General features: G+C 40.2%; 1 protein-coding gene across 5 annotated transcripts in view; it reads right to left on the reverse strand.

The window, feature by feature from the left end:
* Positions 1 to 4,948: 4,948 nt before the first annotated feature.
* LOC309393200 (uncharacterized protein) overlaps positions 4,949 to 14,207 on the reverse strand; it is a 91,094-nt gene continuing 81,835 nt past the window's right edge. For 4 of the 5 annotated variants that reach the window (XR_014175550.1, XR_014175551.1, XM_081955116.1 and 1 more), the window contains one exon: positions 4,949 to 5,381. Coding sequence is in view for 2 of the 5 variants with exons in the window: in XM_081955115.1 (XP_081811241.1) it covers positions 5,369 to 5,381 (13 nt within the window). In the remaining 3 variants the exon portion in view is untranslated. Of the gene's footprint in view, positions 5,382 to 5,576; positions 7,415 to 14,207 lie in introns of those variants that run through there. The other variant, XR_014175552.1, reaches the window with a different exon arrangement.

The following is a 14,207-nucleotide window of genomic DNA, read 5'->3' on the forward strand; positions in this document are numbered from 1 at the left end:
TTCTCAGTAGTCATTCTTCACTAAGATTCGTAAAATTAACCTTTTTTCCTTTCTATTTTTTGTTACAAAATGCTTAGACCTCATTATTGAATGTAATTTATATTACTTTTCTCTCCTATCCTCACTCATTATATCTTCTATTTTTTATATTAACTACAATTGTCTTACTAAATTCTTTAAGGAAATTGTTTGAACATCCTGACTCACGTGAAACTCTCGACAATCTGGACCATTGCATTAAACAAAGGCATCAACATCTTTTATGGACGCCCTTTGTTCAAAAACTTGATTACAATATTTATCCTACTCTACTTCAAAAGAACAGGGTGATCAGGGGAACAGAGATAGCTATGAAAATAATGAAGTGCTTTGTTAAGTTAACTCAGGCAGAAAGATTATATCAGACAATACATTCATTTGTCTGGTGTAATCAGACTATTTCTGAAGCTATGGGTTATGACATTGAGCCAAATCTTGATGTCTGTGCACATACTAATGTATGTATAATTTATCTGTTATGCTATATCTTTAATTTCAAATAGAAATAACCATATGGTGTTGAATAGGTAGGGTGATTTATAGTAGATAAATATAGAAGATAGTGTGTCTACTGTAGTATATGAATGGCTTGATGGCTCAATGGTTAAGGAGCTGGGTCTGTTGGCTGGAAAATCATTAGCCCAGGTTTGAGACATGAGCACCCTGCAATAGGGTGAGTCCTGTTACCTGCCCCAACTCCTGTCCACCAAGCAGTTCTAAAGCATGCAAATGTGAGTAGATAAATAGGTACCATTTTGGTGGAAAGGTAACAGTCTTCTGTGCACCTCAGCATATAGTCATGCTAGACACATGACCAAAGAAATATTTGCAAACGATGCTGGCTCCCTTGGCTAAGAAACGGAGATGAGACCATCCCACAGAATCAAACATGACTTAGGCAGGGGAAAACTTTACCTTTATTTTATGTCTACTATATATATATGATAGGTATTAAATCACAGCTTGATATTGCCTTCTTCAGTCATACATTAATAACTTCTGGAGATTTCTGGGTTGACATGCGAGGCTTTTTGTGGGAAGGTAGGTCATGTTGTCTCAGAACCGCTGATTCTAAACCTTTGGGTTTGAAGGATCCTGATGACTTGGAGTATCTAGAACCCTCTCCTTGTTTCACCACTTTATACTGGCTTTGATCAGGGAACTATAAGATTCTAAAATAGATAAATAAATAAGTAGGTCTATCAGTGTGTGAAGTTTCTCCCACTGTACCGTGTTTCCCCGAAAATACAACAGCGTCTTATATTTTTTTGACCCATGAAATATGGCCTTGGGCTTATTAAAGGGGAAGGCTTATTATTTTTGGGTTGCCGGGCGGCTGCTCCCTTGCCACTGGGTTCCCGAAGAGCCGGGCACATCCTCAGGGTCGATTGGCTGTGTTGCGCTGTCACAGCAGCAACACAGCAGCCATGAGGTGATCAAGCTTGCGAGCAGCTACATAGCAACCCCCCTTTCCAGCCGGGCACAGCACCACTGACTGACCTAGCAGTACCCGGAAGTCACCAAGCAACACGAGCACCTGTTCGCCGCGGGCGGTGCCAGCAGCGGAGAGGCCCTTCACGCCAGTGGGGAGCAGAAAAGCCACTGTGCAACCCCCCTCTCCAGCCATGCAGAGCCCCATTTACTCACCTAGGGGCATTCCGAAGGCACTGAGCCGCGGGAGGTAGAGGGTGGCGAACAGGCGCTCACATTGCTTGGTGCCTTCCAGGTACTGCTAGGTTGGTCAGCGGTGCTGTACCTGGCTGGAAAGGGGGGTTGCTGGGTGGCTGCTCACAAGCTTGGTAACTTCATGGCTGCTGGTTGCTGCTGTGACAGCGTAACACAGCCATTTGACCCTGAGGCTGTGCCCGGCTCTTCAGGAGCCTGCTCGCAAGAAAGTAGCTGCCCAGCAAGCCCCCTCTTCAGCTGAGCACAGTGCCGCTGACTGACCTAGCGGTACCCCGAAAGGACCAAGCAACGTGAACACCTTTGCCCCCACCTCGTTTCCACAGCTTGGTGCCTTCAGGATACCGTTAGGTCGGCGAGCAGCGCTTTGCCTGGCTGGAGGGGGGGATTGTCCAGGGGGCTTATTTTCAGGGGTGGGCTTATATTTTTGCCCATGCGAAAAATGTGGCAAGGCTTTAGTTTCAGGACAGGTTGTCTTTTTGGGGAAACAGAGTATTAACCCTACTAAACCTACAGACTGAATGTGTGCTTGTCTACTTCTTTCAGGTAATTGTCAGATACTTCATAATGCTACCTTCTTTAAATGCTATTGAATTTCTTGATCAAAAACATTGTATCAGGGTTTAGACAGATGCCTTAATTAAATCATGAGCCTCGAGCCAAGCTTCAAAAAAATCCAGTTATTTATTAGGAGCTTCATGTCGGCACATTCACAAGTGAAGCCAGCTCTGACCCCCATAATTTATGGTCCCAATCATGACCTTGTTTTCCCACTCCTCCCAGGAGTGTCATCAATCACATTTGCCAATGGGGGCAATTATACCTGTTGTAGAGCTCACTCCCTTCCAGCCACTGTAAGTAATCCTGGGATACAGCCTTGAAAGAGATAAGTCTGGAATGTGCATTTGTCTTTTGCTGTCATGCTGTTTCATTGGTTTCCCATCCCCCCTTTCCTATAGCAACTCCAGAGCAGGCCAGGAATGCTTTGCAAGTTGACACCTTGGTTCTTGCGGTTATTTTTTGGTACATTGTATAAATGCACTGAAGCAGCTCAATAAAGCTTTGGGGATCCATACAAGTGTGTGACTTTCTGGCTTCTAGTTAGCATTCAATATAAGCATTGCATGTAGCAAGCTCTTCTTCCTGTCCCTGGTTTCAGTAAGTTCTATTTGTCAGCAGGGAGTGACATTTCCCCATTCTTTATATCATTCAATTCCTCTGGTATTCAGCTGCCTATTGAGCATGATTTGCTTCCCCATTTTTTTATATATATTGCTCTTCAATGGACCTGCGTATACGGTTTATAGATGTGTGAGAAGGAGTTGTACATAAAGTCATGTGAAGATGTGATCCACATTTTTGCCTACACTGTATTTTTTATTTCTCTGGCGAAAAAAGAAATGGGACAATCTGTAGCTGAATCCTTCCACTGTTTGTAAAAACCACTTAATACTAGAATCCAAAGGTAACTTCATGAATTCTGATATATAAAAAAGAGAGAATGCAAGTCGATGCATAATGTGCCTGCAAAGAGAAATGTGGCAAAGTCAAGCTTGAAATTTTGATGCCATCCCAGAAGCATTTTTCTTCTTCTGCGTAGCTTTCAAGTCCTTAATTTGTGGGATATCCTACCAGAGAGGCATCTGAAGTACCTTGATGCCCACTTTATTGTCTTTTTCAGCACTGGGAAAAGATGGATTTATTCCTTCAGGCTTTTTAATATTGACTCCCTATTCATGCTGCAGTGGAGACTTTTAATTAATGCTTTTGGATCCACTGCTTAGTGTCAGCTTTAAGTGATTGTTCAACTTACTGTTTTACTCTGAGTGTCTGCTTGTGTATGTGCAAATGTGAAGATTGTTTTTTTAAAGATTTTGTTTATTCTATTTTTAATTTAATCTTTTTAGGCACTTTTTTTTCTCAAGCCACTTTACAAAATTGGTATATATTTTTAAGTATGCAGTTTTTTTAAAATGACCCAAATCCCGTAATTCAGGGTACAATTGGGGCAACTAAACGGAACTGAGCCTTTCCTGCATGGATGCCCTTTCTGATGCCTATGTGGAGTTTGCAGCATATATTTTCTATTTGTCCCTCGAAAAAGAAACAGCTGTCTTTACCTAGGATTCTGGGGGGGGGGGCAAGTCTCTTCACCATTAGGCCACCATGCCACTGTTAAATATATAGATATTACATGAGCTAAACTAGCAATTTTGAGCATAATATAGCAAGGGGAGATGAGATGGTTAATTTATCCCTGGTTAATTTTTGAGAACCTTTCTGTACCAAATAAATGCATTTTAAAAAATTTAAATGCATTAAAAATTAAGACATAAACTGGTTGTGGTGGTCCTGGTGGTTATTAACACACTGATGCCATTCGTTGGTGTCATACCAAAACATCTTAGACAACATGCATATTTTATGAAATGTTGATTTATCAATTTAAAAAGGCCACATTTCTTGTAGTACAATATCCTAAGTTCTTGAGAAGAACTCAGTGTGTATGAAAGCCAACACCAGCTAAATAACTGATAAGTTAACTTTATTGTCATTTTTTTTACCACGAGCACTGTCCCACATTAAAAATGAAATTCTATTGCCTGCTCTCAAGAGAAAGTGTACATCTGCCCAAATACATACATAACATACATATACATATGCTATATACATACATATATACCTGTTCCATACATGTGTGTTTGTGTGTGTGTGAGTGTGTGAGTGTGTGTGTGTGCACGTGTGTGTGTCAGAGGTGGGTTGCTGCCGCCGGGATCGAGCAAACCGGTAGTAGCGTTGGTGGGAGCTTCCGCCCATCTGCCCGGACGCTCCTACGCATGCGCAGAAGTGTTGTGAGAGAGCGCATGCGAGCGCGCCCAAGTTGGTAGAAAAAAGTTGCCAACCCACTACTGGTGTGTGTGTGTGTGTGTGTGTGTTAATCACTGTCCATTTTCAATATGTAGTGGAAACGGGTAACTTGAGAGTTCACATAGCAGCTGTGATTTCATATTGTTGCATATATACTAATGCAACCCCTCAAAACATTTGATTAAACACCATATTAAATTAATAAAAAGATAAACCACTAGTTAGAATATGGTTTTACTGTTGTTCAGATTTAAGTAATCATCATCATCCTAGCATTTTTCCCGCAGGTCCACTTGTTCAGAATTAAACAAAAATAGTAAAAATATAGATGCATCATTATCAACACCACTATTTCAAATTCAAGTCAAATCAAATATCTTTATTGTAATCAAAAACAAGTACATAATAAAATTCAGAAGTATAACAGATGATCATAATAAAATTAAATGGTAATATAACTCAGTTGGCTGCACATCTTGCACACAACAAAGCAGAACTTTGCCACAGAGTCTGTTTTTCAGAGTCATGAATATCTGAAACAACTGTAAGTAAATTGAACAGCATGACTGAGAGATTTGCTTAAATGTGCTGTTACGAACTCTGATAGTGTCCTAGCACAGAAACTGTTAATATAATAAAAGTTGTTTAGCAATTTTGAGAATGTCTTTCCCACATGGGCAAAATGTTTGAATCTCCCTTCTAAAACTGTAGTAGGAGGGCATCAAGTTGAGACAAGAAGAATGTTCTCCTTTGTGTAGAGAAGGTAACCTAAACTTAGTTATCTACCAAGCCTAAGAAGAATGAACAAGCTGGTCAAGAGTATATCCTTGGAAAGAGATGTCAGGTTTAATTAGACATCAATATCTGTAATCCAATGACTCAACATTATTACTGGCAATAGCTATACCAATGGCACCTAGATTTATATACCACTTCGTAGTGCTTTACAGTCAGCATATTGCAATCTGGACCCTCATATTACTGACCTTGGGAGAATGGAAGGCTGAGTCAAATTTGAGTCCATCGGCCTCATTCACACCTAAAGGCAAAGAATTGAGCCAATGAAAATACAAGGAATGCCTTGCCTTGCCTTGCCTTGCCTTGCCTTGCCTTGCCTTGCCTTGCCTTGCCTTGCCTTGCTTTGCCTGGCCTGGCCTGGCCTGGCCTTGCCTTGATGCACCTTACCTTGCCTTGATGTGCCTTGATGTGCCTTGATGTGCCTTGATGCACCTTGATGCGCCTTGCCTTATTTTGCCTATTGCTTTGTGTCAGCATGACATAGTGCTGTCAATAAAGGTCCAAGATATACAGAAATAAAATATGGATTTGCCCAATATGTGAAAATATATAATTAAATATTGGTTTCAATACTCCTGATGCCAGCTGATGATAAAGCAGGGGGCTTGAAATTCATTCCCAAGCAACTTGATCTCAGCTGTTTCTGCAGTACACTGTAGGTCCAATTGGGCACCAAGTAACAGCTGTGCTCTAACCTGAGCTGAGGATACTTGGAGTACAGCTGGAATCAATAAAGTTTTTTTTTTAACTACTGAAAAATGATTGCAATGCAGTTGTTGTTCTTTGGTGCTTCTTGCTCCATATTCTCTGTGCATTCTAGATGAGGTTGCAACATGAAAAACTGTGCCTCAGTATTTAAATGATTTAACCTGCTGAATCCATTTTCTTAAAAAGGACAAAACTTATTACAAGTTGCAAGAACACATTCTTTAGGTTTCTTTGTATGATACAAGGATTACTATAAATCGATATTGGGATATTCCATGCAAGCACAAAATGTTTGAATTAAACTGTAATGTAAACCAAGAACATTTGGGAAGAAAAAAGAGAAATAGCTTAAATTTGTCTCATCCATGAATGTAATAGGAGAACCTTTTTTTTATCAAAGTTTTTTTATTTTTTGTTACAAATTTTAAATTATTTTGTAAACAAAGTGTTGCCCAGGTTTTCCCCTTTAACATTCTCTCATATACATAATTCATTTTACATCAGATTTCCATTTCCAATTTTAGCCATATTATTTTCTTCCCATATTTTCCATCTTAAGCTTAATTTTTTCTTAACACATAAACAATATCATTATTTGCCCATTCAAAAATAAACCAAATATATCATTTCATTTTCCATCTGTTCTTCTATTTTCTATAGGCAGCATATATACTCAAATTCAATTTTTTTCAATTTATATATAACATGCATTTTACTTAATTAGTTATCTGCAATTAATAATGTTAATATAGTTCCCTCACATCTTAATTAGCTACATATCATTAACGGTATTAACATATTTCATTTTATTCTACTAATATAACCCTTCTTAATAGGAGAACTTTCATTCACTCCAGGATGTATTTTAGCAGATCACTGTTGCATAGGAAAAGCTACAGAAAATCTAAAAAAATCACAGAGAAGTGAAATACTCCTGATATTCTTCTTAATGATTAACTAACCTGAACAGGAAAAAACAAAACATTCATTCCTTGTGTAGGCAAAACCTGCTTGAAAAATAAATAAGATACGAGTGGGGGGAATTCAGATTTCCAATTATACTATGTGTTATTACATATTTATGGAAAATCTGACTCCCAGTTTGAAATTTGGCACTCTTCAAGCTCACATTTAATTCATATGATTAAATTAAATACCTCGCAGTGTCAGGGTGAGATATAAGGAGAGAAGGGTCTGTATTTTGCACTTACTCTCCCTTGTAAATGTATAAAGTTCAATAAGGTATTTTCGCATACCGTACTTTTTATCCATTGCAATCTTATCCTCAAGTGCAGAATATTAACTGTTTCGGCTAAACATTTTTATATTGCTTTTCTTACTTGAATAAACGACACTTATTCTCTCATAAGAAGAAAATGAAGAAATTCACTAAAGGAGCAAGCAGTATCTTCTCCCTGCAGGCCCAGAGATGAAGGTTAAAATCATTCTTAAAGATTCAAGTTTAAAACTCTGGAGAGTTATAAAAAGGCAGTCAACACAATACTGAGTTACATGGATTAATGGTGCATTTGGTATAAAACAGTTTCCAATGACCTGAATAATTTATTATGATTTATTATAGCCTAGTTCCAATGGAACTTGAATTCTGGAAATTGAAAACCACACTTCTTAAATTTGCCAAATTGGAAAAATGCTGATATAGACATTATTTTTATATTGGTTAGATCCAGGAAAAGAAATCAGAATCTAAGATGATATATTTCTGAAAGTTGCTATGTTATTGCAATTATAATTATTTAGCTTTATAGTCCACCTTTCATTTAGGATCTCAAACAACATACACAGGAGCTCCTTCTCCTATTTTATTTCACAACTGTGTGACATAGTGTTGGAAGAAATATCCATCTGGTTTAATTGCAAACTGGGAGAAAGACACTGGAAAAATAGTGGCTGATTGGAAAGATGGTTTAATGGTGAAGCATAACCACCAAGCACATGGTTCTGAGCAGCTGGCCACATGGAGTTGAGAAGGAGGGGTTCTTATATCTTCTCTTGGGTTTTGAACTTGAGCTTCCTGTTCCTGCACAAGAACATGTATTCTATTGGCTGTTATCAGACCTCCATGGGGCTATGCATGGGTCATAGCTGGCTCTGTAGGTTGCATGAGAAGTTTGGTTGAAGTTTCTGAGGGCGATGCAAGGGGAGGGAGATTGAGTCTGCTTTCTGTCTTTTAAGAAAAACATGTTTCTCTACTTCTCATTTAGGGAAGTATAATATTCTGCCTTTTAAAAATATTCCTCAAAATATTCCATTCTTCTAGGAGGGAGGTGGGGTGACTTCCCATAATAGGTTGGCCCTAGAGAGAAAGTGACTAGTCCAAAGACAGCCAGGGAACTTCGATGGTTGAGAGGGTAAGTAGAACTTGCTCTTAGTTCAACATCTTGAACACTACAGAAAACTGAATCTTCCTCCCCACTAAAATTTTTCAGGCTTCAAATCAGCACTGGTCTATATGCAAGGCAAGCATTACCATGTACTACTGCAACATTATAAATTCTTACCATACTAATTTCTTGAGTTTCTAAAAAGCAATGGAAATGATTGCAAACCTCTAAGCACTTCAACTATATCCAATAGCCAAACAGTCCTGCTAATTTACCAAATACTGTAAGCACCGATGCTGATCAGTGTAAAGTTTACTAAGGTTAAGCAAAGCATGGACTCAGTAACAAAGATCCAAACAAAAAGGAACAGATTCAACAAGTACAAATGCATGAACAATAAATGAACTTGCCCCCAAGAAACCATGCAATACAGCTTAATTTCCCACAAGTCTGCCATATAATGCAATTAAACATCCACAAGATTCCAATTACAAGGGATATAATTATCGAACAATGACAGCTAATTGCACTGCTAACCTATCTCCAACCTCTTTCAGGCAGCTCAGTTCACTGCAAGGCTTCAGTGATTGAAGCTGTAGACAGTTCTGAAACCAAATGGCCAAGGCAGTCCCTATTGTGGATTTTTTTAAAAAAAATTAAGCTGTTTTTAAACCTGTTTGTCCAGCTGGCTATACTTCTGGGTCTTATGTCCGATGGCAAAAGTGAAAAAAGACACTGGCCAGGGTGTGAATCATCCCAACGTATCTTCCGTACTCTCTTGAAACAGCGAGACTTGGTGATGTCATCCAGTGGTGTTAGGGAGCAACCAATGGTTCCTGTACAGAATTAGTCACTCTCTGCCTGCGGTATATATTGTATATATTATATAACAAAAGTAAATAAATTATCATGAATTTATTTTTGTTTGCTTGCTTGCTTTAGTTGTTCATGCCATCAGTTCCTGAAACCCTTTATCTATGAAGGATGCTTGGAGGTCTGACTTTTGTTGTTTTCTTGCAGACATTTCATTATCCAAATTAGGTAATTTCATCAGTGCTAAGGCATGGGATTTGGTCTCAATTTATGTTCTAGTGGCTTGCCCTTTCAGTATTGGTGGGAGTGGTCTTGGAGGCTCTTTATTTGGGTTTACTGTTTTTTTTTTTTAAGGAGGACAAGAAATTGCAATATTTTTAATGGAAACAAATAAAAACTCAAAGTGGAAGAGGGTAAAAAGGGATAAACAAGCCTCTAACACTGTGAATGCACTTAAAGAAAATCACTACTTAGGCTGAAGTAGGGAGGATAGAGTCTGTTGTCCGCTGGGGCTGGATGCTGATGATGTCGGGGCGGAGACAGCAAAGCCCGGCTTTCCCAGGGGGGGGGGTCTTTTAGGTGGCATTATGATGAGCTGAAAGAGTCCAGAGTCAATACAGAATGGAAACAATTGGAGAGAAGAACAGCCAAGCGAGGTTAGGAGACAAGGAGTCCAAGCAGCGGGGAACTTTTTCTGTTTTAAACTTCTGGCAATAAAGTAATAAAATCCCTTGTTCCAAGCGGAGTCCAAACAACTGGCTCTCTCCCTCCCACCTCCTCTAGGGCAGAGAGCAAAATCTTTTAAAGCCGCCTGTCCAAACAACAAGAGATTTATCTGAGTGACACGGAGACAAAGAAAATGCCTGAGGCACTTATGGGTGGAGCCAAGATTCAATGTTTATAAAGACAACGGAAGTGTGCCATCTTGCCCTGCCAGCTTCGGGATCAAAAGGCATAATGAAAAGTTTTCAAAAGTTTTCAGATCATCACCTCATTAGCCACGTTACTCTCCAATATCCGTCCTTATTATGAGCGTAAAGTCATTAGTTGGCTCTCTCCCTCCCACCTCCTCTAGGGCAGAGAGCAAAATCTTTTAAAGCCGCCTGTCCGAGGGGGGGGGGGAAATCCCCCTCCCTCCAGTCACGCTTCTCCAGCCAGGTTGAAAAACTCTGGAAACAGCTGGCAAATTTTTTTCCCTTTATATCGAGCAAAGGAACGGAGGGAAGTTTCCACCTCACCACACAGCAGCTGCGTCCTTCAAATCCTGCGTTCTTCCAGCTGCCTCCTCACGAAGACTCCGCAGCGCCTCCCCATCATGCCTCCCGGTGCCTAGGGCGATGTGGGGAGCCCCCCCGGCCACCGCCGACTCAGGAGGTCACCCGCTACGCCGCCCCTTCAGCAGGAGCCCCTCCAAGGCGTCCTGTGCCCCCCCAAATAATGGGGAGCCCACCAGAAGAGCGCGGGGCGAGCAGAGCCTGCCTGTCGCGATCAGCAGCCGGAACCGGAGGGTTATTTACTGTTTTGGCAGTTCCCTGACTGGGGTATCATTTACATCTTGATTGTTGATCTAATGTTAACCTTGGAGTTAATCTATGTTCATCTGAGTCTCTTGAAACTTTTATCCGCCTATTCTAAAGAGAATACCATTAGCTTGGCTGGATTCTTGAAAACAAAGGAATAGCAATAAAGAAATTACTTTGGCCTACTTATAGAGTTTTTCTGGTTCCTTTCACCTGACAATATTATTGTATTGTATGCCACCTGGAGTCATTTTGGATAGTGAGATGGGATGCATATAAACTGAATAAATAATAAATAAGTAAATAAATTTATTTTTTTTAAACAAAGTTTTATTGGTTTTTGGATGTTTTGCAAAAGGAAAAGGTATGGGGAAGGTTACAAATTGTGGCAGCCGCAAACTGCGGTAGGTATACGCCCCCTCCAGACTCATGGTGTACATTTGCATAGCATTCAAATATTACATAATATAACATATAGTCAGTGTGATAAATTCAAAAATAATTTCAATCAATTTGTATCATGTGGATTTTCTTACTTATTTGTGTGATCTGAGCTTTCTTGATGTCGCCCCATCTCCCCCCGTTGGCAGTGCTCCGGCCCCTCCCGTGTCTTGTGTATCTACTGGGATGTCTTCTGGTTTTTCTAGGAGTAATTTGTTTTTTTCCATAAAGGCCTGCGCCTCTATGGGTGTGTTAATTCTGACCCTTGTCTCCTCCCAGAATATTAACATGCCTTCAGGCAGCAACCAACGAAACCACACCCCCTTCTGGTATAATTTATTCGCCAATTGCGAATAATATTTTCTTTTCTCCCTCACTTTCTTGGGGATCTGTTTCAGTATGGTTATCTCCTTATCTTTGTATATCAGGGCTTGTCCCCTTTGTGTATTCAGAATTTCATCTCTTGTACTTTTCCTAAGAAATTTAATGTGCACCTCCCTGGGGACATTGTGTGTTCTAGCATATGTGGAGTTCACTCTATAGACCAGGTCTATTTCCCACCCCATCTGTTGTTTTTCTTTCTGGGTATACTCAGCCAAGATGGTTGTCATGATGTCCCTAATGTTTTCATCATCTGTCTCCATCACATTCTGAAATCTAAGATAAAAGGACATTCTCTCAAACTCTATTTTCATTTGTTGGGTGTCAAGCTCTTTGTTTCCCCTTTGCACGCCCTCCACCCCCCCCTCATCTCAGCCGCCCCCTGCTCCAAGTGATCCAATCTCTGTGAGTTTTTATCAATTTTTTCCTGGTTTCCTCTAATTTCTTCTTTCATCTCCTTCAGCTGTTTCTTAATTTCCTCTTGTCCCTGTAGAATTTGTTGAAACATTTGGTGAAACTCCAAGTCCGTAGTTTTAACTTGTTTAAAAGCTGTCAATGTTGATTGCGTGCTCGGACTTGAGGTTGCAGATGTCGGGGCAGAGGCAGCAAAGCCGGACTTTCCAGGAGGTGGTCTTTTAGATGTCATTGTTAGTAATAAAGAGTCCAGTCAGTATAGAGAAGAATCAGTCAGAGTGGTAGAGCAGCCAAGGGAGTTCGGGGGGGGGGGGGTAGAGAGACCAGGCAAAAGGGAACTCTCTATCACTCTGGCAGGGAACAGATGTTTTTCACTCCAGAAAGTTCAAAAGCAAACAATCCACAAGAGGAGTATCCAAATAACACGGAGACAAAGACCGGAAGCCTGAAGTTAAAAGGTGGAGTCAAGTTCAGCTTTCATGAAGACAACGGAAGTGTGCCATCTTGCCCTGCCAACTTCGAGAACTGAGGCAACAAATAAAGTTTTCAGGATTCAAAGTTCCCAAAGATCACATTTTCTTGAAAGGGTTAAGTCTGAAGATCCATTTAGTTGGAGTGTGACCTCATTGGTTTGGCTCTCCCCCTCCTCCTTCCCTGGGGCTACGAGCACTTTTATTTCTAGCCGCTTGTCCAGGGGGGGGGGGGGAAATCCCCCTCCCCTCCAGCTGCACTTCTCCAAGTTAGTAAATAAATTTATTGTGCCCATAAAATCGAATAGTGTCAAATATCTAACAGTATAGTTTTACACACATATCAGCACAAATGCACCCATCTGTATCATTAAACTTTGATCATAAGAAATTCTCTATGTTTTTGGACTTGGCTTGGTCTAGGATGGTCACAGTTTCCCAGTTAAAACTATACTTGTTTGTCTATATCAGGGGTGTCAAACTCACATTGTCATGGCGGCATCACATGACATATTGGGACTTTTCCCTCCTTTGCTAAACTGGGTGTGGGCGTTGCCAGAGCATTACACATCCACCTGCCAGCCAGAGGTTTGACAGCTCTGGTTTATATGTTGTGAAATTAAAGTGCTTTTACCATGTCTTCTGACTGCTCGCTGGTGTTATGGATGCCTTCTGCTTGCCTTCTGCCTGTTTGTCCCACATAGTGGCTATTGCAATCTTTACACTGTATGTTGTAGATGACTCCTGTTTTTTTTCCTTCTGGGACTACTGGATACTTAGGCTTATTTAGGATGATTTGAAGGATTTTAGTTGGTGTGTGTACCATACTGTTTCCATATGGTTGTAATAATCTGTTGGTGGCTTCTGAATCAAAAACATCTCAGAAACTACTATTACAGCCACATGGAATCAGCATAGTTCAGACAGCACAAAGGACCTCTCATGTCAATCCTGAGCTACAAATATTCTCCTTTATCAGGCCTTTATTCAATACAATACAATACAATAGTAGAGTTGGAAGGGACCTTGGAGGCCTTCTAGTCCAACCCCCTGCCTAGGCAGGAAACCCTATACCATTTCAGACAGATGGCTATCCAACATCTTCTTAAAGACTTCCAGTGTTGGGACATTCACAACTTCTGGAGGCAACTTCTGTTCCACTGATTAATTGTTCTAACTGTCAGGAAATTTCTCCTCAGTTCTAAGTTGCTTCTCTCCTTGATTAGTTTCCGCCCATTGCTTCTTGTTCTACCCTCAGGTGCCTTGGAAAATAGTTTGACTCCCTCTTCTTTGTGGCAACCCCTGAGATATTGGAACACTGCTATGATGTCTCCCCTAGTCCTTCTTTCTCTTAAGCTAGACATACCCAGTTCCTGCAACCGTTCTTCATATGTTTTAGTCTCATTTGCTATGTTTACTAATGAATTCACAGTGTTTAGTTCCTTGACATATATATTAAGTTTCTCATTGGCACAGTGTTGCTAAGGCAGATCTCCACAAATCACAGTATTTATTGTTGATTTTTTTACAGCTAAAACTAATTTTAAGGCAGGCATACTTATTTAGAAATGTGTTTCGATAGCAAGGTAAGATTCCTCCAGTTTTTTTCCAGGCTGGAATATGAAATCTTGTGTGGGGGAAATTGTTAAATGTTTGGCAGTACACAAAATAAATCTGACACATATTTTCAGAGAGCCCTCTGGCTGTATAAAAAGTTGATGACAGTG

The sequence above is a fragment of the Natrix helvetica genome (genome assembly GCF_964273705.1).
Source record: "Natrix helvetica genome assembly, chromosome: 5".
Lineage (NCBI taxonomy): Eukaryota > Metazoa > Chordata > Lepidosauria > Squamata > Natricidae > Natrix > Natrix helvetica.